The sequence below is a fragment of the Sturnus vulgaris genome, chromosome 2 (genome assembly GCF_052056855.1).
Source record: "Sturnus vulgaris isolate bStuVul1 chromosome 2, bStuVul1.hap1, whole genome shotgun sequence".
In the NCBI taxonomy this organism is placed as follows: domain Eukaryota; kingdom Metazoa; phylum Chordata; class Aves; order Passeriformes; family Sturnidae; genus Sturnus; species Sturnus vulgaris.
Genome location: NC_142244.1, coordinates 108,416,664 through 108,443,099, shown reverse-complemented (window position 1 = coordinate 108,443,099; position 26,436 = coordinate 108,416,664). Strand labels below are relative to the sequence as shown.

The window sequence follows — 26,436 nt, the reverse complement described above, 5'->3', positions numbered from 1 at the left end:
GACACTGCCTGACCCAGCCCCAGGCGCTGTTTGCTGCCTTTGTTCAATTGCTGGAAACAAGGGTTCAACTTGTGTCCACCAGGAGCCCCCTGCACCTGTCCTGCAGAGCTGCTTCCCAGTGGGCTGGTCCCTGGCCTGTCCCAGTGCAGGGATTTGCCCCTCCCGGGGTGGGACTTGGCACTTCCCCTTGCAGAGCTCCCTCAGGTCCCTGTCAGCCCATTTCTCCAGCCTGTAGGGATCCCTCAGGGCAGCACTGGGCCCTCTGGACAAATCATTCCAGCAATGCTCCTGTGCCACTTCCCAGCTTTAAAGGGCTACTCATGTGCCCATCTTTATCTCCATGATTGATGAGTACTACTTCCATAAATTCCAGTAATTTATATATAAAATATAGTAATTAGAAAAACACATATGTGCATACACAGCTACAGCTCATAATGGGGCAGCATTCTAATAGCTGATAGAGATCTAGGGCTCTTTAGATTGAAAGATTAGACCTTGGATGCTGATGCAGATATTAAGAAGCTTGTTTATACAGCACAGAGTTCCAGTAACAGACATATTAGCTTTCACTGGAAAAAAATATTTATAAGCTTCTGAAACTTATTAAATTAATAAAATTCTAATCTCATAATATTCCAGCTTGATGAGTCATGGAATTTGAGTAGACTCTTGTGCAGGGCAGCTAAGGGCAAGGTTGCAATTCTGCCATGTGAAAGGAAGACACTGGAGTCTTATGCGCAGAGAGAGAAGCCTGATATTGAGTGATAAGGTGTTACCTCAGGTTTGTGTGCTGATGTGAAATTTAAATGCATTTTTGTTTCCATGTGTATGTTGGTGTGTGAGTTTTGTTTCTGACACACACAACTGATTGCCATATAGGAGACTAAGGATTTGTAAAGGCTACGAATGAAGGCCATATCCTTAGATAATCATGGAGCACTGGATGTGTAGAAGGCAGCTGGAAGCCACAAAGAGATAGAATAAGAATCCATCAGGTGCACTCCTTAAATGTAACCATCAGATACAGCCCATGCTCCTTTCTTAAAATAACAGAAGCACTTCTGTTCCCAGCTACCGCCCCCAGCAATGTTTGCTGTTTCATTTCTTTCCACAGCTCACAAAGGCTTTTGAATCTGTAGCAATAGCCAGACTATAGTATAAGACCAAAACCTGTTTGTGTATTGGCCCCACCCCATCTTTGCATCAAACCTATACTACGACCATGTTCCTTCCTGTCCTTTTACTTGTGTTGTCCTGATTTTTCCTGAACATGGAGGGACTTGAGGAAATGTGATTTCTAATCCAGACCTTGAGTCCTTGCATCACTGAAGCAGAATGCACAACTGCACGTATTTCACCTGTACATCTGAGCAACTTAAAGCATGTCTCTGAGAGGCTGCTTTACTTTTTTATATCCAGTGTATACTTGTGCCTCATGTAAAAATATTAGTGACAATGTGTCTGAAAGATGATGTGCAAGAATAAACCAACACCTTACATCAATTCCTTTATGGTACTTTAATACCAAGTTAATGCATTTCTCAATTAAGAATTTATAAACTGGTAATTCATAAAAAAAAAAAAAAAATCACAGCTTCACAAAAAGCTAACTTTAACAGTTTGTCCCCTCCCCGCCAACAAGCAGTTTACAATATATTTCAACTATGTTGGTAGAAAGTTAACAGTGATGTGAAACTCTTAAAAAACATTTGCAACAGCAATTGAAAATAAAATAATGATCCTTACTCAGTGAAAAATTAATAAGAATTGTGTTTCCCAGTAAAAGATAAGTCAGAAAAGCAGCAAAATTTCCCTCTCCTACTTGTTAGGTACAAGCTTTCGCCCTGCCACATTTATCATGGGCAAAGGCAACACTTCAGCATTATTCGTTCCCAGGTTCAGCACTTCAGTGGTTTTGGCAAGAGGTCATATTCAGAAGTCCAGAGTTTGAGGTGTGTTCTGCCCCTACTCCCTGTGCTCCACAGGCTGCTCCACTCCTCTTCCTCAGGATACAGTGGGATCAGAAACAGCTCAGAGTAAAGATAAGGAGTATGAAAACTTTTCTATGGGATTATATTCTTTTTTCACTCTTTATCTCTCCAATACAAACTGGAAACACCAGAAATTTTGGCTGTCACAGTTCACATGTGAGTACTTACAGGAGAGACAGTATTTGAATGATGCTGTTACATTTTCATTAGTGTACAAAATCCCTTCTCTCTGCTGAAGTTATACATGCAACCACAGGACGAAAAATGTTCTTTATCTTCTAAGTTAAAAGTCACATTTTCAAAAGTCATTGCACTTGACAATAAAAAGGCAATTAATATGCATTTGATATTAAATATATTGTACAGACCTGAACTCCTGTGCAATTCATTGCTTCAGACATATATAACATCCTTTTAAAAATTAAGCCTCTAATCAAAGAAACTTTGTTAAACACAAGAATCTTTAAGAGCAAATGCACACAAAAAACCTCTCCCTTTAACTCCTAGTGCATTTAAACACATCTTTGAAATTCTTTGTTGTTCCCACATTTAACCTTGCTACCATTCCATACTAATCCAACATCACTACACAAGAACACCTTTTCCTTGACCTAGCCAATAAGGCTGGCATTTGGGATGCTGTTCGTTCATACAGGAAAGCTGAAGATAAGGTTATTACTTCACTCCTTTCATGTGGAAAACAAACGATTTCAAAGTGGATGGGATTCAGTTGTCACCATCGTCTGTAAATTCCAGTGGCCCATTTCACGTGCCAGTACTTACTCTACTAAGACAGAATTTTGGATTGTCCCAGCATATTTTGCAACAACTTGCAGTTAAAACTACGGACATGGAAACTGAAAGGGAGATTTTGGTCCCTGAGATATACTAAATGAAATCAAGAACTAAAGCATTGATACTTAGTTTGGAATGGACCCTTTTTAATGAAAGCTAAATTAGCTTCAACTTTCTAAAGTTTGACAAATAGTCACTTAAGCAGGATGACAGGATATATGCAGTATTGGTCAAGAAAAGGGCACTGTACAGAGTAGTTTGAAGAGTTATCAGTTACTGAGGACCAAGCAGCTGTCCTGTCAACAGCATGCTGCATCAAATTTGTCTTTCCAAGCTAGCACAAAACCACAAGATGAAACGTGGCCTTAACCAAAACACTATTTCCTCTCATCTCTTTAAAGGTACTACTACAGGACTTGGTGTCATAAATACTTCTGATGGGTCAAGTGACTACATGTGCCAGAGCCAAACCAAACTTTTTAACATCAAAACTGAATGTTTCAGCAATATTCAGTGGACCACAGCAGCAAACTCCTCATTGCCAAACCAGTGGCAATATGTACTATGGTAATCCATCTTGGGCTAGTGTTTGAAAGGTTTGTACCATGGAAGGTGTTTCAGACCAGTGGCAACTAAATAAAACATCTTTGGCAACCATTGGCATATGAAAAATAATTGACAGCAGCTGGAAGAATTGTAAGATGTTTACAAAGTTCCATAGTGCATCATTAACTTTCTGAAGTGTGTTGCATGAAGTACCAAACTCCTGAAAATGACAGCTATCTGCCATTATTACCTCAGAGATTACAGTATTTTTCATACCACTTTCTCAGACAAAGCTAGGACATGTGAAATTTTAAAGGATGATGTGAGATAGTCCACACAAAGGCGTCCAGTGCATTTGGAGCTGATTTGGGTAAAGGAACAGAGTATGAAGGGCTGAAGACTGAATTTTCAGTGCACCACCGGGAAGTTACGCAGGGACTGGTGACAGATGGATTCATGAATAGATTGAACCACAAAAGTAGCATAATCACGTTGGTGGTGGAATCTCTTCAGACAACAAAACAAACCGAAACAAAAATATCAGCTGCATCCAGTGAGTCCACTAAGTAGCCTCATTTACCTTAAATAAAAAACATGTGCATTAGGAACACAGAACTTTTTCTAAAACATTAGTAACACTCTATAATACAGCTGAACTATAAGAGGAATTCAGTAAAACCAACTTTTGTTTTCAACTATTGCAATTATAAACTAGATAAATCTTGTGACACCAGACAAGCCAGCTCTTAAGTGTGTGGGATGTGCACAGTAAGGAAGCAGAGACCACACTATTAAGATGGGTAAATTTTTAACAAGTAGAATTGAAAGAAGGTAATTTAAGCTTATTATAGTCTAAATATGACCTCAACTTTCAGAAATTTGGGAAAGTATTATTGAAACTATCTTGCAGAATATATAAATTATTATGCATTTTGGCAGTACCAGTCACAACACAATAAACTAAAAAAGTGAAAACAGAATCTTAAAAAAACAAAGCCCCACAGAGTATGTAAGCAGGGAGAATATAGTTTTGCTATCAGCACTGATGTCTCATTCTGTGAGGGAAAAAAAAAATTAAACAAAAAGGTATTGAAATCTCCCTGATGTCCATTTCCAAAACAAGTGTGAAAAACTTAAAAAAGTCTTACCATAAGAACTCTAATTGTTATACACAGCTTGCTTCAATAGTGAAATAATACTATCCATTTCTCTCCAGGAGGGAAGAATGAAGATCATAAAATAAGGTACAAGTATTTGGCCTGATTTTGATGAAATTATGAAATGATATAATTAAATAGAGTGTTGTTCAGTCATCAGGTGCCACATGAAAAGGCAGCTTAGCAGTTCTGTAAATGGGCTTTTGCTATGCTAGTGTTCTCTATTCTGGCACAGCAAATTTTTCCTTCACATTTCAGTAGCTGTAAAATCATGGCCCTGCTCTCGAGAGACATTCTCAACATCAGCACTGCTGCTATGTGAGACTTACTGCTGTTTCAGCACATGAAGGATGAATTCAATCCTCCCTAAATTCAGTCCTCAAACCTACTACTCTGATGACTGCATTGGACTTATAGTGTTTCACTAAAAGATAAAAACTACCAAATTAATTAAATGGAGTTTCTGTACTGACTTAGAAGGAAATCCTGGTCAACAAGTTCTAGCTTTTAAAAACAAAAGGATATTTACCAGAGCAAGTGTCAAAGGGGAAGGCAGCCGTGCCCCAGCTGACAATGCAAATTCTCTATCTCATGTTCTACACTAATGCACAGCTGGGCAAAACTACAACCCTATATGCAACATCACTGTTGCTGTTCCTTTTGAGACCTCTTCAGTTTTTAAAACAAAGAGCAGGAAATTTCTCACAACTACTCCTCTTCCCAAGCTTACCATGTAAACAGTAATGCAATATATTCATACATAAAGTAATTATATTGGTATATATAACAACTATACACACATAGTAACAGTAACCATATTGATAGTTACTCTTATCTGAAAACAAGGGCAAAAGTGGGTTCTAAAGGTCACAGTGAGTTGAGATGAATATGTTTCCCAATTGTGGGTCAGAAAGGCACTGACAAGCTTAAAGAAGGGAGAAAAAGAAATATTTTCTTATGAGTTCCAGCAGCGCAAGTTTAATATGCAAATTACTGATTAGTTGTTTTTAAAAAGCAATCCCAGAATTTAAGTTGCTTATTTACTAATTTATCATTGATTTTCCATATTATTTTAGGTACCCTCTATGTGGTGAAGCACCTGACCTGGAATTTATAGTCATGCCACTTTGATCAGCTTGTTAAAAATTTACCCACTTATTCACAGCTAGTTTTATTTTACTATTCATAATATAGTTCTTTCTTACTCACAGATACATTCCAGAGTTAGTAAATCACTGTCAATCCATTTATTCATTTTGATTTTTGCCTAGCACTTCTTTAGTTTGATTTTAGTTCTCCTACAAGCTGCAACCATCTCTTCCATGCAAGGAAAATTACAATTGAATAGTTAATTCAGGCTGAATGAGTAGAAACAAAATACAAACACGTCACCGCAGCACCATGCTAGAGTCCTCAATTGTCCATTTAATTAACACCCCCCTGCCTATCCCTCCAAAACCAAAACAAAAAAAGAAAACTAAACAACCCCCAATCAGCTTACTAAGCAGCAACAATGCTTATACTGTAAAATACTTTCTCTGGAATGAAATTCTGTGGCAAGGAATAAATGTCACAATCAAATAAGCTTCTTCTTCTTACCGTGACAATATCTTTATGAAATGTCTTACTTCTGGCAGAAGTTAACTAACACTTTTATCTATATTAAGAGTTTTCTTTTAAAATAAATTGTATATTAACAGGTTGAAGATGCATCTTCATTGCATATGCACACAATCCCTTCCCAGTTTTACAGCTAAGCCTTCTAGGGTCTCTTCTTTTTAGACTAAATTAATTCACTTTTCTGTCAAGAGCAAAGTACAAGAAGAATGTTTTATAGATTTAGTGGACAAAGACTTTTAAAAATACAACAGTTTAAAGGGCTCCAGAAAAATCAAATGAGTGCATGAAGCCTTTCAGGGACAGAAGAAGAAGTTTTCACTTAACTTAAACAAGATTCTCAAAATAATTAAAAACAGTGCAAGAAGAAATAGAGGATAAATACAGGATTTATCTGCCATGCACACTGTAAAGCAGGCAATGCATAAGTCTGCTAGACTGCTCCAATCTGTACTGTATCCCTTTTATAAACTGTGTGCAGTCTGCACAGATGGACAAAGGGAGGGGAGACTCCAAGGTTTCATGTGCATCCAACAGCTACAAATTAAATGGCACATGAGGATGGAGTTGAGATGGCATTCCCTTGATTCCCTTAGGTACATTATGCCTGATTAACACCCTCAAACGTTTGTGTGCATGAACAACAAAAAGCATCAGCCATTTTTGCTAGAGAGAGACAGTGGAATACAAAAAAACCCCAAAACTTAAGATAGCGCGGATAGTTTGTAACGTGATCTCATTCAAATAATAACTAACCTGAGACGTACTTTGATCCGATTAACATTACCATGCTAGTCATAACAAAAATAACCATAGGCAGACTATAGAAGATACTAATGTCACCTGATGGCATCCAGGGGACGGTGTTTCCAGTCAGGCAAATCAAAAGAGAAATATATATATAAATTGCAATATATATGTTAAATATATATGAAAAGCAAAAAGTAATAAATGTAGTGACATTTGCAGAACTAAAAAAATATTATGCATAAACCCCATAATAATTCAAATCAGGTTCTCTCTGTAAGAGTTCAAGTCCAAATTCCACTGTCAGCACTATTGAGGTTGAACCCATATCTAGTATTCTCCAATCCTAACCTATCCCTAAAGTACCTAAGAACTAAGGAAAATGACATTTTGCCCCCAGGTGTTAGATCAGAAAATCACTGAAGTAAGTTTTGATAAACATATCTCTTCATATAAACTGAAGGAAAAAACCCCTAGATTTATTTACCTGCAAGGCAGATTTTTTTATCCTAATAAGATAAGCACCAGGTAAGAGCTAAGGTACTAAATCATAAAGGTCTATACTGAAAGGAATCGTATTGCTCATGTTAAATTACCTGTTTCCCTTCCCTTTACAGAATTGTTTGTAAGCCACAGTGTTAAATAAAATATTTAAACCTACATACAGGATGGCAAAAGGAAAATTTTAGCTTTCAAGAAGAAAGCGGCCACATGCAGCTTGAGGGCTCCAACTGTGGATTTTGGATTGTAGGGGGAGTTTAAATTTTGAGGATTCTTTACTTAATACTTTTGATTTTAATAGTTTTTCCAATAAAAGGGAAATTAATTGACGATATAGCCCATAAATTACGTGTTATATTATTGCTCAGGACTAAAAACTTATCCTAAAATAGTACAAAAATAAAATTTCAAATCATAGATCACAGAAGACTGCAGGTTTAATTTAATTCAAACGTGATGAAATGAGAAAGGCCTTTACTTCAGAAGAAAGATCTTATTCAGTGCCTCAAGTGTTTTCGTATTTTCTGTATGTGAACAATAGGTCTGTGTAATTCTTGACTTTATGATAACTCCTTGCTCTTACCCCCTATGGGTCAAATAGATTTTGATGTGGATATTGATCCCTCCTTTCTACACAGCAAATAATGAAGGCAAGATACAGCAAGCAAAACCACAGGATGGAACTTTTCTTCTTTGCAGCATGAGGTTATGGTATAAGAAAGTTTACAAAGTCCCTGTGCTCTTAGAATTGTGTTGTATCTTGTCTTATAGGTGAGATTTTTTCCTTTGTAAATCAGTGCCATTCTACAAGATATTGCTTGTGCCTTCCTTTCAGGAGGAAGACCCAGCTATATATTTTCCTGCTTTGTTTCCACAGTGGATTTAAGTAATGACCTTTAAATCACTATAATAATCCAGAGATGGTATGAACAGAAAAGGTCAACAAAAGCAAGATGAGCACCTAGGCTACCTGGCTAATTAATAATACCTGACCTGCATTAAATTCTGATTACCATTTGAAGGACCTTCAGATGTCTCCCATCCCATAGACTTCATCACAGCTTTCTTCCATCTGGCATAGCGATATTCACTTTCTGAAATTAAGAAGTCAGAAAACAGAAAAGCCTCTCAATACATAGGAATACAACCACAAGTATTTAAGAACCAGATACAGCAATATGAGTTTTTCACTCTTTTGCACAGTATCACTTCTTTGAACAGAGAAATAAATATAAATTCCTTTCTCGAACACAAAAATACTCCACCCTAAAACCCCATAGTTATGTATAATAAGAAGAAATAAAATAAATTTCATTCATATTCACCAGTAAGAAGATTTACAAGCAGGACAAATTTAAGCAATTGATATTTATGTAGAAACCTTTCAAATGCTGTCTTGAAGTAGGGATTTTAGAAGTAATTATAATCAAAATGGTAATACAAAATTATGTACCAAAAAATTAAGAAATAATTGAAAAGACAAAAAAGCATTTATCTTGCACAGGGATTAATTATGTCAAGTACATACTTTCCATCCCTACAAGCACTTAAGAACTGATGAGAAAGATAGCTAGCTAAAAAGCAATAATTAATGTAGGCTTTTTAAAGCCAAAAGAAGAGTACCCAAAACCAGTCCTGTTAGCATCTGTGAAAAAACCAAGTTTGCAACTCAGATAACATCAAAAGGTTTTACCCTCTGGGTTGATTTGTGGTTCAAATCGTTCACATGTGACTGCTGTCAAATCTCCAGGATTCAGACTCCAAACTTCAACACCTTCTGCAGCTCCTGCTGCCATAGCAGCTCCTAAAGCTGTAGTTTCAGGCATTGATGGCTTTACTGAAGGAAAACACAGAGAAAACCACAATGATTTTTAATGGAAGTCACACCTTGATGACATCAGAACTAAAGACTGACATATCTACCAAGATGCAACAACAAAGCAAGCTACCCAATTTGCTCTCAACAGTCATTACAAACTGTTTTCACCATTAAAAAGAAAACAGCAGCTGTAAATTAATCTTACCTACTGGAATACAGAGAATGTCTGATTGGAGTTGCATGAGGATTTTGTTATTGGTCATTCCTCCATCTACTTGTAACTGACTTAGTGGAATGCCACAGTCCTTGTTCATGGCATCTAGAATCTTAATTAAGAGTAACACATGTTACCATTTAATTGCACAGAAATGCTCTGATACCCTTTGAGTGTAAAACACTGACATTACAGCATTTGCTGAAGAGGGTTAAGTAGACCATTCCCCTCCCCTATATATTAAAAAGCAAAACAGACATAATGAAGACACGTTTTTGTTTAATATACAGCATGTACATTCTCTTCATTACAGAAATCTTTGTGTAGGACACCTTTCCCCTCAGGTGCTCTAGATGTACCCTATGTGCTGCTTATGTGGCCTGAGAAGAATTTTAAGAAAAGCTGATGAGAACATTTATCAAAGCTAACAAAGGAAGCAGCAGTAATTAAGGGAGTCCTTCAGGTGATCATCCTTTGTCTAGATACTTTCTCTAAGTTGATGGATTAAAGAATTGAAGAAGTAAAACATCTGGCAATCTGGAAGACTCTTCAATAAGAACTGAGGAATGTTGAAATGTTTTGAAAGAACAGACTCTTCAAATATTTTCAATTAGCTGTTGAAAACTGAGAATTTTATATCAAACAAGACAGAAAAAATAAACTGTTAGTGCAATTTTTGGTAAAATTATGTTTCCTTCTTTTGGGCACATTCTGTAGCTGAAAAGTGCTGAAGTGTTTCTAAGGGATAATTAACTAAGATGGAGTATTTAACTCACTGATACCTCTCAATATGCTTTTTAGAGGGTTTCCTAAAACATAAGACTTGTCTCAAACCTTAGCCGCTGGCAACACCATGGCATTACCCCACAAGCACCATTAAATACAAAATAGTGGTTTTTTTAGGGTTTTGTAAAAGCAGTCAGTTAAATATCTCATTTACATTTTGTAAGGCTAGTGCATAATTTTTATTGCCAAATTAGGCGTTAACAAGTACAGAATGACTTTCCATATTTTTTCAGTGTATTTAAATAAAAAAAGAGGCGTGTTTTTCTCAGCTTTAAATGACAAGTGACACAGACTACAAAAAACCCCAAAACTACAATGCATTCTGTCCTGTTCTGTAGCTCACAAAATACCCAGTAATACAATATTGACCAGGAAAAGTCAACATGCTATTTTAAAAAGAGCAAAAAAATTGTAGGCATTTGCAAGACAGTGAAAACTACAGGGAGATGAACTATCCAGGAGATTCTCCCAGTTTCCAGAAAGTAAATCAGCAAGGTCCCTTACCAGACAAACCTTTAAAGGAACTAAAGGACCTGCTCAGGCTAAATAAAGGTTAAAAATTACAAGGTAAGAATAGTAAGGCCAGTTTTCATGGTGGCAGCATCTACCTATAGACCTGCACTGTTCAATGCTCTAGAAATAAATTTGAAACCAGGATTCTTCCACAAAGTTTGCTGGCAGTACTATACTACATACATCACATACATAATTTTACATTTGTCTAAGGTGATTTTATCTGCCTTTTTTATCATTCGGAACTTCAGCACCACGGGGGGTTCTAGGTTTGTTTATCACTGTGTAAGAGCATGTTGGATTTGCATGCACTCAGCAGAGATTAAAATAATGAAAAGAATGCTAGAAGCCAGGAAGGGATGAAGGAACAAAACAAATCATGGTCATGCTGCTGCTATCTCTATTGTACTGAGGTTGGATTAAGAGCAAGGATCCAAGCATGCAGATTTTTCCTAATGACAGCATTGTACAGTTCTTAGAACTGAAGAATTGCTTGTTTTTTCCAAAATGCCTTCTGGAATAAAAAATGTACAAAGTGTCATCTGTCTACATAAGGAAGAAGCTTTTTTGGATAACAAGGTACTCAGAAGAAGTGAATGTCACAAACAGGCAAGAACTCCAAAGGAGGTAACGTTTGAGGGTTTTCCTGAAGACTTCCATTTTCAGTGGAATTGAAAGAACTTTGTTTCTGACAAGGAAGACTAATGATGTATCTTTAGAAAACATACATATATTTTACCTGTATTGCTATGATTTAATCTGTTCATTTAAGTGTGTCCAGTGCCTGATCAGGCACTCCTGTCATTGTGATAAAATCAGAGTGACTAAAGTATGGGGAAGTGTTAGATCTGTTTAGTGAACTTCACCCTCACTCAAACTGACAGCTTTATTCCTCTCTCTCCTTCTCCCAGCCACATGCCCTGCCTTGCATTCTGACATTTGTTGAATGCCTCTGTGAGGCAGCTGAGGTCATTAATCCAGCAGAAAAATAGCCCAGCAAAAAAAGGGATAATTTTCTGCTGGAAAGTTCACTGAGCTGTCACATGAGAGGGAATGGATGGGAGGATGGACAAGGAAAGAGGAGCAGACAACAAATCAGTTCAGTTGCCTGTAACTTTACTCTGACTTCTAATACAAGAATTAGAAAATTAGAATGCCACTTCCAATTTCCTTCACAACCTTCTGAGGACTCAGAGGCTGTCAGCACAGTTTGAAAAGCAGAAGCCTGGATGAAATTTCTGTCAATCTTTTTCAATGAGTTCTTTATTCTATGTCACTACAGAAACAGCACATTGTTTCCCTCATCTTACAAGGTTTGAGCAGGATGCTATTTTAAAAATCATTATGTTTAAATAACAGCACTTTAATTCATGTAATCAAATTAAGGCTTGACTGTTATCCTGCAAGGTCTAGGGATTTCATTTCCTCCTGTATTTGCACAGAACCCAGGGAAGGTAAACACAGGGAGGAGTAGATGGTGATATAAAGACCCAATGCTCATACTGATATCAACTCCTTTGATTTGGCTGGGGGGATTAATTTCCTCTGTGAGAATTTTGGTTGTCTGTTACTGAATGTAAGCTGAGGCACTGAAGGATGGAACAGGCAGGAAGTGAAGCCAGATTTCCCTTGGTATGTTTGCTGCTGTCTTGCTTTAAGTCCTTTTAATTCTTGTGTACCAGAAGTCACATAAGCCATCTCTGTCACAGCAGACCATTAAGTGTCATTTCCTACACTAACGAAACTTTGTAGCTATGTCAGTGGCCCTGCCATTTTAAACATTCTATGTTCTGCCCCTCAAAATAGTCACAAAATACATTCATCTTATTTTACATGCTCATAAAAAGCAGCATTACCACTCCAAAAAAATGTACCACTCAATTTTAGCTAAGTCTACAGGAGCAATTTTTCAACATTAGCAACAAGTAAAGACAAGAATAGCATCCAAGTACAATATAAAGCACATGACTATTTTCAGTAAATCTTTTAAATCCCCTCTTTTCCTGAAGAGCTAGTCCCTATTATCACACTCATTTAAAATGAATTTAGGACCCGATTTGCCTTTACCTCTCGTGTTTGAAAGCAGACTGCTTCTAGTGCAGCAAAGGCGATGTGATTTTTATTTGTAAACTGAGTAAGGCCACAGATGATACTGTTGAAGAGAGAAAAAAAAACAGTTAGGACACCCCTCTTTATCAGACATAAACCTATACTTCACACTAGGTCTTCTAATTCAAATCTCATTCAGTTCCATTGTATGGAGACTATTTTTTAATGTTAAAAAGCTTGGTGTTCTTTAATGTAAACTGTCTTGTTTTCCTGACAAGGTGCTTTCAGGGTCCAATCAATATAGTTGCCATAAATCATCTGTACACATACACAAACACCTCCACAAATTCTAGCCTGTCCTTAAGAAAAAAAACCCAAATGGTATGATTGAGGTTGATTTCTCTTTAAAAATACTATAAATTATCACTAAAATCTTAATAAATTCTCTAATGCTTTCAGCTCTTAAGGAAAAGCCCATATGGGTCAGTGCTGTTCCTTAAATGTTTGAAATTGTTTTCAGATCTAGTCTGATCATTAGTTGCTTCTGTATCTTCAAAGAGATTTTTAGTTATGGGAATTATGCCACATCTAACCATGAGTAAGCTGAATTCTGCCAAGGTACTCTGAATGCAGAGCAGATAATCATGTTTTATTCTATTTCAACAGCTGAGAAACAGCATGGTACTATAACAGAAATACTGCTGGATACATGCAAGTTCAAAGATATTAAAGGACATTTTTCATTGCTACCGTTCCAAAAATCAGTTTTAAGCCATTTAAAAGCTAAGCACCGTGATATGAGACTGTAAAAATGTCTAATTCAGAGATTTTACTTTTTCCTTAAAGAAAAAGATACATACAAGAAGCATCTGAATTCTAAAGATGCAACATTTTAAACCTTGGGAACAAGTTAGATTTTAAGACTTTTTTTCCCACTCTAGGAAAGTTTTATTTATAATTATATTTGTTATGCTTCCATGACTGCCATGGCAGTGATGTGGTTGTGATTCCAACAACAATAGGCAAGCATACAACTACAGAAAAGACAACTGAAAACCTATTGTTTGAACTAGTACCAGGTGGTTGAGTCTGAACTATCAGGAAAGGGACTGGAAAAAAAGGAGTAGAAAAGAACTTTCAATAGACTGGAAAGCTTTCACATACCTGGAAGGAATGGTATTTGTAAAATTATTAAATCCCCCTGCAAATGCAGCATTCACTCAGATCCTTACCCCCTTGCACTGGGTTCCCAGTATGGTGCATACAGTCCTGAAAATGCTGGCACAAAGTAGCAGCCATAAGAAGTTCCCACATCTGCAGCCAGTTTTTCTAATGCACACACAAAACACTTACTTAGTTTTTCATAACTGTTACAACAGTTTAACACAGCACTTAAAGGTGTTATTATTTAAATTAAAAAAATATTCAGGATATCTTAGGCAGCTACAAACATAATCCAGCCACATATACAACTAGAAAATACAACTGGCAATACAACTAATGCTGGCACTCTGCTCCTTGTTAACCAGTTTTCCTTTTGCAACAATATGAACAGATGGAGCACAGGGAGTTGTAGGAAATGTAAAATGGAAAATGAAAAATTAAAACTGAAACCCAAAACTGTGTACTCAATATTCTGACCTAGATTTTGTGAAGTTTTCAAATGTTATCTATCATGTGGGTAGAGCATGCAACCTTCAAAGCAGTCCAAAAGGTCACACTTTACTTTCATTTAAGTCAAGGCAAGCAAGTGAAACTGGATCAAGACCAAAGGGAATTAAGAACTAAATTCCCATTAATTTCAAATGGATTTAGAGCTCCAAATTGTCAGCTTATGTATTTAATCACAAGGCCAGCTAGAAGGAAATTTTAAGTTTCTTGATATGAGAATAACTGTGGATATATGAACTTGTCAATATAAAAAAAAATGTAATTAAAAAAATTATATTGAGAATTATATTATATTTATATATAATTATATTTAGAATGACAAAAAAGATAATGCATATGAACAGCTCTTTCCTACAAGAAAGAAGCATTTTCTTCCTGCTTTTGCAAATTTCTTTTGTTTGCATTGATCAGAGAAACATAGCAGTAGGAAAGAAATAGAAAAGCATCTTCAAAAAGTCTTTCTAAAATGATTCTTTCATATAGACTCTGCTTTAAAAAGGGAGTGAAGGCAGAAGGAAGGACAAGTTCAGTGAAACAGGAAGAGATGATGAATCCCTACATGACTTTAACAACACTGACAAGGTTAAAGGTCCTGAAACTCAAACCTTCCAAAGGTCTTGACAAACTTGTGAAGAGGTACTGCAGTCTCAACAAATGGCTAATTTATGTGACAGTAGTTTATATTCTTCTGCATGATCTTCAAAGCTTTCTTTCAGAATAAACAGACTGATGCTCTGAGTTTTTCTGATAAATCTTTGAAATTCTACATAAAATTTTAATTCTAAATTTTCCCACCTTTGAATAAGATATCAATTTATTAAAAATATGTAATGAATTTATTTTCAATCCTAAATCTCATTAAATCACTTTTAAATTTTTGCCTTTGCATGCTTCTGACATTTTTTTTCCAAATTTTGATGTTCCTAGTTTTTATATTACAAACCAGCTTGTTTCAGTTAATTTGAATTAGAAAACATCAGCCACACAAATGCTGATTACTGCATTCTCAGCCAAAATAGATTACCCTCCTCCACATCTCCTTAAAGAGGCAACTTTGCAAACTGAGATCCCAAACTCAATAGATATGATGCCTTCTACATAACTATTTGCACTTGCAGGGTCTCAGCTTCTCATGTTTATGACAAGAATATGTAGGTTTAGGATCGAATATACGCTGGTTTCTGTAATACAGACTTAAATACTCTCGGCTCTGGAAACTTCAACACTGTATAAAACCAGGAGATACTCTGTAAGTATGTATCTTCCTGAATATCTGCTTAACAGGGAAATGACTAAACAGTATAGATTGCAACAGAGGAAAGTTGACAAAGCCTTTCCAAGGTTGTGTTGATAGGCACCATGAAATACATGTATCAACAAGAGTGAGCTCATCAACGCAAAGTAAATTTTTGTTGTGTTTAAACACAGCAAAATATATGCACCATCCATCTTTACTTAAATATTTTGAGCTTTCATTCACCAAGAGAGACATTGTGACATTGGAAAACTTAAAAAACTGAATAATCAATACTCACCAACTTCCTGTGAAGTCTTAGCAATACCCAGATTGTCCCTCAGCCAACGAACAACAGCCCCAGCTATTGCAACAGATCCCTGAAGGAAACAGTCACTCCATTAGGAGACAACAATGGGTAGCTTTGTGCTGCCTTTAAAAACAGTGGGGAGGAGAGGTCTCTGTGGCCTCCACCTGCAGGCTTACAGTCACAGCTTGAAGCACTCCCAAGCATGCCCACAATAAAACCACAAAGTTTCTTGGCATCTAGAGACTTCCATGTAAAAAGGGCAGACTGTTACACAGACTCCAGGTAGAAAGGTGTATATTGCATGTTTTTTTCCATGAGTGGAAGTTACAATGACATTTCCTAAGCAGTCTTCTCATCTTTCTAATTTTCGTCTTCTGAATATACAGTTATTGAGGTTCAGTAGCCTCAGACTTCTTTTCCTGACACATTAATAGCTTTATGTTTTGATTAAAAAAAAAAAAAAAAACAAGACTAATTATATCTAGTCTAAATACAAACAGAAAGACAGAAAATTTAGACACCTGTACATTTGCCAGAAAGATTGCTCTGTTGCCTCAGCAAATGGACCTGAATGGCTTTATCACATCACAGATGGGTGGCATGGCTCCCATCTAACCCCAAGGCCAAGTCCAGCAGACTAAGCTTCACATAAAACAGTAGCAGCATTATATTTTCATTCAAAGCCACTGCTAGAAGGGGCAGGGTGTTTTCTAAGCAGCTGGCTATTACAGTTGCAAGATAGCAGTTTGATTAAAGGAAAAGGCTGAACCCACATTTTCTGACTCTTGCAGTGTCTCAACCAGCAGAATGTAGATGATTCTAGCATGGATATAGGACAAAGCACACTTAACAGCTTCTGTTGAAGCCACGCTTTCAGACAATATCATTAAAGACTTGGAGGTGAAGAAGAAGCAAAGTGCAGGTGTTTCAGTAAAGAGGAATTCAAATCACTCTCAAGACAGTTTCAGTTCTTGCTTTAAGAACATGGGTTAAAAATAAAACAAACCTCTCACATACCTACACAAAATAAAAATCCCAGAGTTTGCTAGGTCATAGTAAATGCAAGATTGACTTTCCTCAGGGAAGGAAAAGGAAATAAATGCAGCCTCCCACATCCTAATAAAGTACCATAAGCCACAAACTATTCTCACAGTGAAGAAAATCCTGTGTTGCCTTTATTTCACATGGAAAACAGAGTCTGTCTATAAAAGCTCAATATCACCATTCAGTATATGTGTTTTGAGAATAATTATTATAATACAATACTTAGCACATTAAGCAGCACAGATGGAAGAATAATCATTTTGTTGTTCTAAACAAATATTTGGTGCCAAATAGGAACTCAGCTGATCTGTGCTTCAGAAGAATGAATCCAGAAGTTTAAGCATAAATACAATTTTCTACAGAATTTGGATGTGCTCAGATTTGTTTGGAGAACTGAGAAACTGAATTCTATAAGTAGGCATCTGAATTAAAGAGGTAAAAAACCTAAATTTTTAGACATTTTTTTTTTCCCAGAAATTCGATTCACATTCTTAAAAGTTAGAAGTAAAATCCATTGGAACAAAATAAAAACACATAGCTATGCCTTTTATCATGAAGTAATAACTGAAACATTAGTACTTTCCTCTCTTTTGTAAAGCCCAATTTAGTATTAAAAAATTATGTTTTCTTTATTTATAGTATTTATTAAAGATTTAGGAGACTGAGTAACAGAAAAAATGTTTTAGCCATCTAGCTCTGAAAGTATAAATGATGCAATGAAGAAATATTTTTTATTAGATTACATGATATAGATTGGAGACATAGATAACCAAAACCACACAGAACCTTCAGGCACACAAGCACAACACAGTTACTTTCATTTCTGCACAGCTGAAGATACCATAAAAATAGCAGATAACATAAGTAAGAACATGTATCATTACAAAAAGGAAGAAACAACTGAACTTACCTCTAGTGCATAAAAAGTAGGTTTGTCTCTGCCCATTTTGTAAGCTATTGTGGTTATAAGACCATGCTCAGAAAACACAGACTAAATGAGGAAAAGGAAAAGGTAAAGCATGAACAGAGGCAAAAAATGCTTAAATAAAAACATTCAAATTATAATAAACAAGGGACCAAACTGTCAAATGAAATATGCAAAATTTAAACAAAGTAAATTATCAGTCACTCTAAAATAAACACCTAAGACAGAACACTCAGATTGTTGGTGCTAATACTTGTTTCCACAAGCTGCTACAGATCTTTCCATCTTCCTTACAGAAAAATAATTGTGGGTCTTTAAAAGGAGATTTAAATGAGAAGGAAGCCACAGTTTTGTGCTATTTATTCAACTCCAAGTACAAAGAAACAAGGAGAGAAAATGAAGGGAAGAAATAAAATAGCTAAGACAAGGAAAAGTTAAATAAAAATACAACACTTAATCCTGTCTGGGTGACAACAAGAAACATATACAAGGGAGGAGCAAGAAACTTGTCAAGAAAAGTTATGTTTCCTGTTTGGAAACTTAAGGAGGTAGAAATGGAGTCTTACAGAAACACCTTGAAAAATTGCTATTTGTATTCTTTCAGACTTCAGTATGTGCTTTTCCTTATGTCTGGCAATATAATTGTTGTTCATAAGTCCAAGAATGGATAACATACAGTTGTGTTTCAGAATTTAAATAGATTGTAAAAAAACGAAAAGGCAAACAACTCAAAGATGCAACTGACCTTCTGACCTGTGTTGCACAGCAAGAAACAACCTGTTCCATACCTAGCATGAGAGCAAAGCAAAGTTAAAACCAGAACGTTTAAATAATAACCTGTTACTGCAATTCATGAGTCCCCTGTGAAGAATCATGACACCACTTTTTGACCCTAGAAGGTTTTGCTACTGTTAACTGATGACAAAACTATCCTCAAAAAGTTGATTTTAATGCAGCCTGAAGCTGAAAAATCTAGTCACATATCGCTCTCTCTCGCCATTTTTTGTCTAACACTTGATCAAGGAGAGATATGGCTGAAAACTAAGTGTAAATTCCTGCTTGGTGGCAGTGTTTACCTACTTCAATTTAAGCTGATTATGAGAGTGATTTTATAAAATAAATATTTCACAATATTAAAGGGGAAATTTTAAGAAACTTTGTTCCTGTCACAAAGAAGGCTTTCTTTAGACATAACTCATTCAAAATTTTCTTAAAAATGGCATGCTTCCCATTTGAATACCAAATCATATATGTGTTTAATATAAAGAGTACAAATACTACAAACCACTCCAACTTACTCTAAGAAGTTATTCTCGACAAAAATATTCCTTACCTTTTTAAAACTCTCAAAATTAATAGCTTAAATCTAAGATAGGCTTCAGTTATATTTGGAAAAAGAGATAGTAAAGCAATAACAGAAACAAACAAGATAGACTAATTTGTAATTATACCCGTGAAAATCCCATATTGTGTATGTCCCTACATGCTTAATTAAGCACCTGGTTGTAAATGGAACAGTAAATCATTTCAGCAGACAGTTTTTCCTCCAACTATTGTCTGATTATATCAGTAGCCTGATTTAACTGATCAGCTATTTTAAACAAAGGACACTAAGTGGCTGAGAAACAGGAAAAAGCAAACGTAAAATTCTCCACTTGGAGTTAGACATATAAGCAAAACTAAGCACTGCAACTGAAATGGACCTTTCCCATTTAGCAAAGCTGTGTCATTCAAGTCTGTGCAATCTAACTCACCATCCTGTATTTGCTTAACCTTAAGTCACCATTTAAATGACACTGCAACTGTAACTTTAATATCTTCATTGCTTTATATAAGGGTCAAGACATGGTTTACTTTGTGGGTCAACACACTCAAAAGTTAGATCTGTAATTACACGTTAACTACAAAAGAATTTGGCAGTCACTTGAAAGAGAACATAATGCTAAATTCAAAACAGAGCAGTGTGTTTATCTTATTATTTTGCTAATCACTTACGTGTTTTTTGCTTGCCCATCTTGAAAACACATTTGCCCAACAAGAGCAGCATGCTGGTCACCCAAGCACTGAAAGTGAGAGATTTTTTTCTTTAGCAAATATCCTCATATGAATTATATATTTGACTATAATGCTGATCTATTAGTAGCACACAGTAATTGAAAGCAAGGAAAAACCTTCAGAAAAAAGCTATGCTTTTTATTACTCTTCCTTTTACAAGAACTGCAAATGAAATGTGTTGTTCTACTTATGGTGAGCAATTTAAAGAAATAAAAACTAAAGTTTACTATCTTTATAAATGTTACTAGAAAAAGTTGAGAATTTGCCCAGCATTTCTGGATTATGTATATACTTCTTTTATCTATATGAAGCAGAGCTTGCTTCCATTTCGTAATGTTACTCATCTACTTAGAGATATCAAGTTTCCAACAGCACTACACATATTCATTAAAGCTCTCATTTGTATTTCCACAGCCAGACCTTAATAGTAATAAAAAGAGCCAAATAGTGATTCATCTTCAAAAGTCTACTTCCTGTGTAACCTGAAGTAAAAACCAAAAAACTTAATTCATAGCAAGATTCACTCATCTTAAAGCTTTTTCCTGTGAAGTTATGCTTAGGTAGTTCCAGGTTGTCATGCCAGAATGGAAGTAGAACTTACCCCAGAAATTGGTACACCTGTCAAAGCTCCAGATTCCTGTTTTACAAAAAGAGAAAGAAAAACTGCGTTAGCTTTCCATGAATAGAATTGAAGGTAATGAAAAATAAGCTAAACTTTTAATGCTCAAAGGAAAACAAAGAAGGGTCATGTAAGCAACATGTTCAGTTCAGGTGCACACTTTGTTTCAGCTTAATGCAGCTCATGTCTAAACTGCTAAGAAATGGAGAGCAGGAAGTTTTACAAATATACTTTATGTGACCTCAAAAGTTTCTAGCATAATTTTTCTTGAAATAATACTATACAGAAAATGCACTTCAGTGTAATCTGTGCAATAAATGACAAGTGTAAAATGCAAAAGTGCAAAATGGCAAAGTGATTAGGAAAAAAATATAGCTGTGGTGACATCCGAAGCAAAGGCAGGTGCCTGATTTTAAGACACAGAATTTTATTAAGTCTCCTATAGGCTTTCTTCTAAAGAAATCGACCAAAGTTTTTCAGTTACATTCCTGTTACAGAATCATAAAATCATTAATATTGGAAAAGATCTCTTAGATTATCATGTCCAACTTTAACCCAGCACTGGCCAAGTCCACCACTAACCTATGTCCCTAAGTGCCTCATTTATACATCTTTCAAGCACCTCCAGGGATGATGACTCCACCACTTCTCTGGGCAGCCTGTTCCAAAATTTGACAAGCTGTGAAGGCCCTTGTTTTATCACTTGTTACCTAGGAGAAGAGGTCGACCCACACCAGGCTACTCCTACCTCCTTTCAGGCAGTTATAGAGAATATATAAGAGTGTATAAGAGTTATAGCAGCTCCCTCAGCTGCTCCTCATCACACTTGTGCTCCAAACCCATCCCCAGCTCCATTGCCCTTCTCTGGACTCACTCCAGCCCCTCAATGCCTCTCTTGTAGTGAGGTGCCCAAAACTGCACACAGGGTTTGAGGTGTGGCCTCATCAGTGCTGAGCACAGGGGGACAATCCCTGCCTTGCTCCTGCTGCCACACTATTGCTGATCCAGGCCAGGTGCCATTGGCCTTCCTGGCCCCCTGGGCACACCTGGCTCATGCTCAGCTGCTGTTGACCAGCACCCCCATGTCCTTTCCCTCCAGACATCTTTCCAGCCACTCTTCCCCAAGCCTGCAGTTCTGCCTGGGGTTGTTGTGACCCAAGGGCAGGACCCAGCATTTGGCCTTGTTGAACCTCACAGAATTGGTCTCTGCCCATTGCTCCAGCATGTCCAGATCCAGCCACAGACCCTTCCTGTCCTCCAGCAGACCAACATTTCTGCCCAACCCAGTGTCATGTGCAAACTTAGTGAGGGTATCCTGAAAATTTTATTTAATTATTTAACTATTTCCTGACAATTTCTACTTGTTTCTTCAAATTGTTTTTTGTGCAATTGTGAAAATGCATTTTCAGTAAAGCCATGCAAGTGTATTTCCAATCTGAATTTCTTTTTCTTAAGTTCCCAATTTAATTAACTGGATATAAGATAACTGTGTTTATAAATGTACTAAAAAGCTCTACATGAATCTGATGTTTAGCTACCACAGAATTAATATTTTTAGACAGAAGGGACAGTTTTTCTCATTTATAAAATACTATACTTAACATTTATTAGGCAGTAGCCGTATTTTTTAGCTCATTATGGAAAGAAATATTCAACAGTGTGGAAATTAAGACAAACACATACATTGAAATCACATTTTAGAAATAATTTTGGCAAGAACTCTAATTGTATTATCTCAGATTTGGAAACACACAGCAAATTTATTGTTCTAGAAAGTGCACTTTTTCTAATCCTTACACCAATGAAAATGCACAACATCTGAGCAGAATGGGTAAGATATAGGTGGTCAGCCTAATGGAAGCCTCTACTCACCCGGCTAGGACAGATTTTCTACAGCCAGCAAAAGGAAGAAAAAGTAAAAAAAAAATTGAAAGAAAGGGGAAGAGAAGCAGAAGTTCACATTTAAAGTGATGAGCAATTCTGTTCTGGTGGTCAGGCAGTATCTTTTTCCATTTACCTTGCTCATTCAGCTTAATACAACTCACTCTTATCCAACCTTCACATTAATAAATGTCAGCAATGACTTCTAGTGGTATTTCCATTAACACATTAGCAAAAATATTTACATTTCAGGGAAGTTAGAGTTCTATTTAAAAAAAATCCATCTTGTAACTTGTCTTCACTACAAAACACATGTATTCTTATTTAACAATAGCTCAAATCACCAGGAAGAAGAATGCAAAATCACAACATCCAGTTTATCCAATCTTGAAGTTCATTAATTACATGTCACTGTGTCAGAAGTATTGGTGCTGTGTTAAAGTAATCAAATACTCAACATCCTATACTATTATACAACAGTAGATAACAGCATACTAATCACAAATTACACAACATTGGTCTAGAAAAAGCCATTAGTCCTAGTCTATGGAATCTGTCTAATCTAAATGGATATAGTTATATTTTTATAAGATGAATTTCACACAAATACTGGGAAACATACCATAACGCCATAAATCTCAGAGGAGCTTCGCACGGTTGGAAGTATTTCCATAGGAATATCAAAGAACCTGAACACAACAAAAAATAATATATATTTTTAGTCAGTGCTAAATCAGAAAACATTTTACATTTATTTTCTTAAATAAGTTTAAGCTACAAATTAAAATACAACTATAAAGGGAACTTTTGTTTCTAGGTTTTAATCTATAGCTATGTATTATTCCACTTGTTAAAGTGAACATTAAAGTTCGGAGTAAAACAGCATATATTTCAATCTTTGAGGACATATCCAACTCTTTTACATAGAAATTCATGTTTCTTCCAACAACATCTTAATAATACATTTGTTAGTAAATTCAGATTTCAAATAGAGATACTATCATTCCAGCTGCTGTACAGATTTGATTAAGTAATAAAGAAACTATTGAATCACAACATTCTGAGTTGGAAGGGACCCACAAAGATTTTAAGTGAATGGCCTGTACAGTGATTGAACCCATAACCTGGGCATTATAACCATCATGCTCTAATCAACTGAGCCAAATTGTTTCCATGACCCAGGCCTCCACCTACAGAAAGATTCTGCTACTTTTAGTTAACTCCAGACTGTTGTAAATTGGATACCTGGAGAACAATGAATCTAAGTTAATGTCAACAGTAAAGAGAACAGTACCTGCTGATCTTAGTTTGGATAAGAGATTCTTACCTTTAAATGAGTTAGAAACTATTTAAGTAATAGCATTACTGAAAAACTGAGCTTACTTGCAGAGCTCAGGATCCCATTCCAAGGAATGAATGTTGAACAACATTGTTCTACTGGCATTGGTGACATCTGTACAGTGAACGCCTCCATTCTTTCCACCTGTCAAACTCTGAACAAAAATATCACCATTCATCAAGGAGAGATATAGGCTTACTTCAACAACTTACAAAAAAAAAATTTCAAAATCACAAAGTTTTCACCTTGGGATTAGGAACTCTGGTATTTCTGTAACAGCTAAAGAGGCAGACCTAATACTTTCTAAAGTCCAAGATTTTTCTGAACGTGTGAGCAAAGTTTTACAGCAAATTATAGTGGTAAACTACACATAAGCATCTAGAAAAAAATATAGTGGTATAAGGATAGTAAAAGTTCCTCTTGCAAGGAACTTTACTGGAATTCAGTAGTAGCTTTTATTGACATCGTTGTGTCATCAGTGGTCATTGTGTATCACATTCACAGAGATTTACACGATATGGAAATTCATTGTAAGAAGAGCGATAATAAACTCACAAATACATACCCATATAAGCCATGAATCAATAGTCCCAAACATAGCTCTTTGATCCTCAACTGCTTGCCTGATCTCTTCCACATTATCCAAAAGCCACCGAAGTTTCACTGCACTAAAATAAGTGCTAAGTGGAAGACCGGTCTTAAACTGTAAAATACAAAAAAATAATTTAAACACCAGGCAAGAATCTTTTTCATAAATATTGTAGTTATATGTGAAAATGGTGAAAGTAAGGAAAAAAAAAAAAGATACAAAACTCAAAGAACTTACACAAACTTGTTATTTAAATAAGTACTAAGCATACAACAGACAAGTTTGAAAACATCAAAACCAAATAACCAGTGCAATAATGGACAAAGATCAAAGCCAATCTAAATGCAGTTCAAAGATCAGCTACGTGGAAAAGTTGTTTGTAGAAGGCCTGTCTTATCTAGGGTATCTCCATATGACTAGACAATAAGTAACAACAACAAAAATGAGCAGGACAACACAGGAAAGATAAAATTTGCATACTACTAGAACTTGAAAATCAAATAAGTTTATAAATTTTTGATGTCTGATTCCTGCTTATAGAAAAATATATCATATAAAATATACATAATAGTTATACAATCAGTAAAGGACAACATTAATCAAGCAATTGTGACACCTTTTTGCAAGTATTTAGTTTTCAAATTGTTATATATATATGCCCACGAAAAATGAATGAATTTGCTCTTTATGAATGATCTTCCTAGTTCTCAGATTGGATGCAATTAATTTCAATATTAAGGCATGAGAATGGATAATACATTTCATATCAGTAAATTATTCTCCAGTTTTTTTTCTACTTGATCTTAATTTTTTGTGCAATGTTTATTTAATATTGGCTAGATTAGGTTAATATTAGCACAGGATTAGGTTTCACTATTACTCATTTAACTTTTTTAGTGAGAAATTAAAGGAGTGTTAAACATTAATTTTAAGGAAATTAAAAATTGTTGAGTCTCAGATTGATGTCTTATGCTCATTTTTTTATTATTTGACAAACTAAGAAGGGACTAGAAGCTACAACTTACTTTGTTTTGGGGAATTTTAAACACATATATCCAAAACATTGCAGCAGCTACCACTTAAGTGTTCTGGAATATCCCCTACCTTAGAAAAAGTTTTGTTTCTCCCTGGAACTTTTTTAAGAAGACGTTCAACTGTTGACTGGGTTCTCAGGTCAAGCCACACTGAAAACATGGATAAAATTAACTAGTCAAGTGATTTAATACACAAAAAGTGACATGTTCAGCCTGTTTCTATGAAACCAAAGATCTTCCCAGTAAATTCCTGTCTATGTTTACCTTTTCATGTAGTTGAAATAATACTGTATCATCATTATATTTTAAAGACACATTATATTTTAAAGGTTGTAAAAATTAAAATGATTAGATAAACTCATTTGATTTAGGAGAATGAACTATTTGAGAAACAAACAGAATTTTCCACAAATAGAATATATACTTTATCAGAATATAGGAAAAGGACTAATGCTATTTTGCAGCAGATGACTGTGACTAAATTAAGAGATTAAAACAAATAGGTTGATTACTTACTATTTCTGTGTAAACTTTCAACTAAAAGCTATGTTGAAGATATCAGGGTATAGCTGGGTTTTAGATAAAGCTGTTGACTACATATATTTGACTATAGAAGAGTCTTGGTTTTCCAGTCATACTATGCCAAACTATACCTAGCACCTGACATGACCTAAAAAAGCAATTCTAGACCATTACCATTTTTCAGCTGACAGTATCTGAAAAGCTAAGTTAAAAATAAAACTCTGAGTATTAATAAGTATTCATTAAGTCATCAATAAGTATTCATTACAGTTATTTAACACGATTTTTCTTTCAAGTTAAATCAACAGCATTCTGAAAATTTCAAAGGAATGTTAGGTGAAGTCAGAGCATTTTGTGCCAGGAACCCCTCAGGAACATTGGGGGTTTCTTTTGAAAAACCTATAAAGTGATTTATTAAGTAATACGTTTTATGGAATAGGCTTTTTTAAACTACGCTGGTGTGTATCCAAACACA

At 35.6% G+C, this 26,436-nt stretch overlaps 1 protein-coding gene across 4 annotated transcripts in view; it reads right to left on the bottom strand.

Annotated features, from left to right (window-relative positions):
• Positions 1 to 1,502: 1,502 nt before the first annotated feature.
• The window catches only part of GK (glycerol kinase), a 33,396-nt gene continuing 8,462 nt past the window's right edge, over positions 1,503 to 26,436 (bottom strand). Inside the window, exons 5-21 of one of the 4 annotated variants that reach the window (XM_088160344.1) lie at positions 25,510 to 25,589; positions 24,382 to 24,519; positions 23,861 to 23,970; positions 23,100 to 23,166; positions 22,469 to 22,486; positions 20,579 to 20,614; positions 19,918 to 19,985; positions 18,668 to 18,710; positions 17,908 to 17,988; positions 15,945 to 16,023; positions 13,971 to 14,067; positions 12,757 to 12,841; positions 9,382 to 9,502; positions 9,051 to 9,194; positions 8,371 to 8,451; positions 6,866 to 6,952; positions 1,503 to 3,915 (exon numbers count right to left, since the gene is read on the bottom strand). In XM_088160344.1, the coding sequence (XP_088016470.1) occupies positions 3,908 to 3,915; positions 6,866 to 6,952; positions 8,371 to 8,451; positions 9,051 to 9,194; positions 9,382 to 9,502; positions 12,757 to 12,841; positions 13,971 to 14,067; positions 15,945 to 16,023; positions 17,908 to 17,988; positions 18,668 to 18,710; positions 19,918 to 19,985; positions 20,579 to 20,614; positions 22,469 to 22,486; positions 23,100 to 23,166; positions 23,861 to 23,970; positions 24,382 to 24,519; positions 25,510 to 25,589 (1,343 nt within the window). In that variant the 3' untranslated portion in view covers positions 1,503 to 3,907. The remainder of the gene's footprint in view (positions 3,916 to 6,865; positions 6,953 to 8,370; positions 8,452 to 9,050; positions 9,195 to 9,381; positions 9,503 to 12,756; positions 12,842 to 13,970; positions 14,068 to 15,944; positions 16,024 to 17,907; positions 17,989 to 18,667; positions 18,711 to 19,917; positions 19,986 to 20,578; positions 20,615 to 22,468; positions 22,487 to 23,099; positions 23,167 to 23,860; positions 23,971 to 24,381; positions 24,520 to 25,509; positions 25,590 to 26,436) is intronic. The other 3 variants (XM_088160345.1, XM_088160346.1, XM_014878041.2) reach the window with 3 other exon arrangements.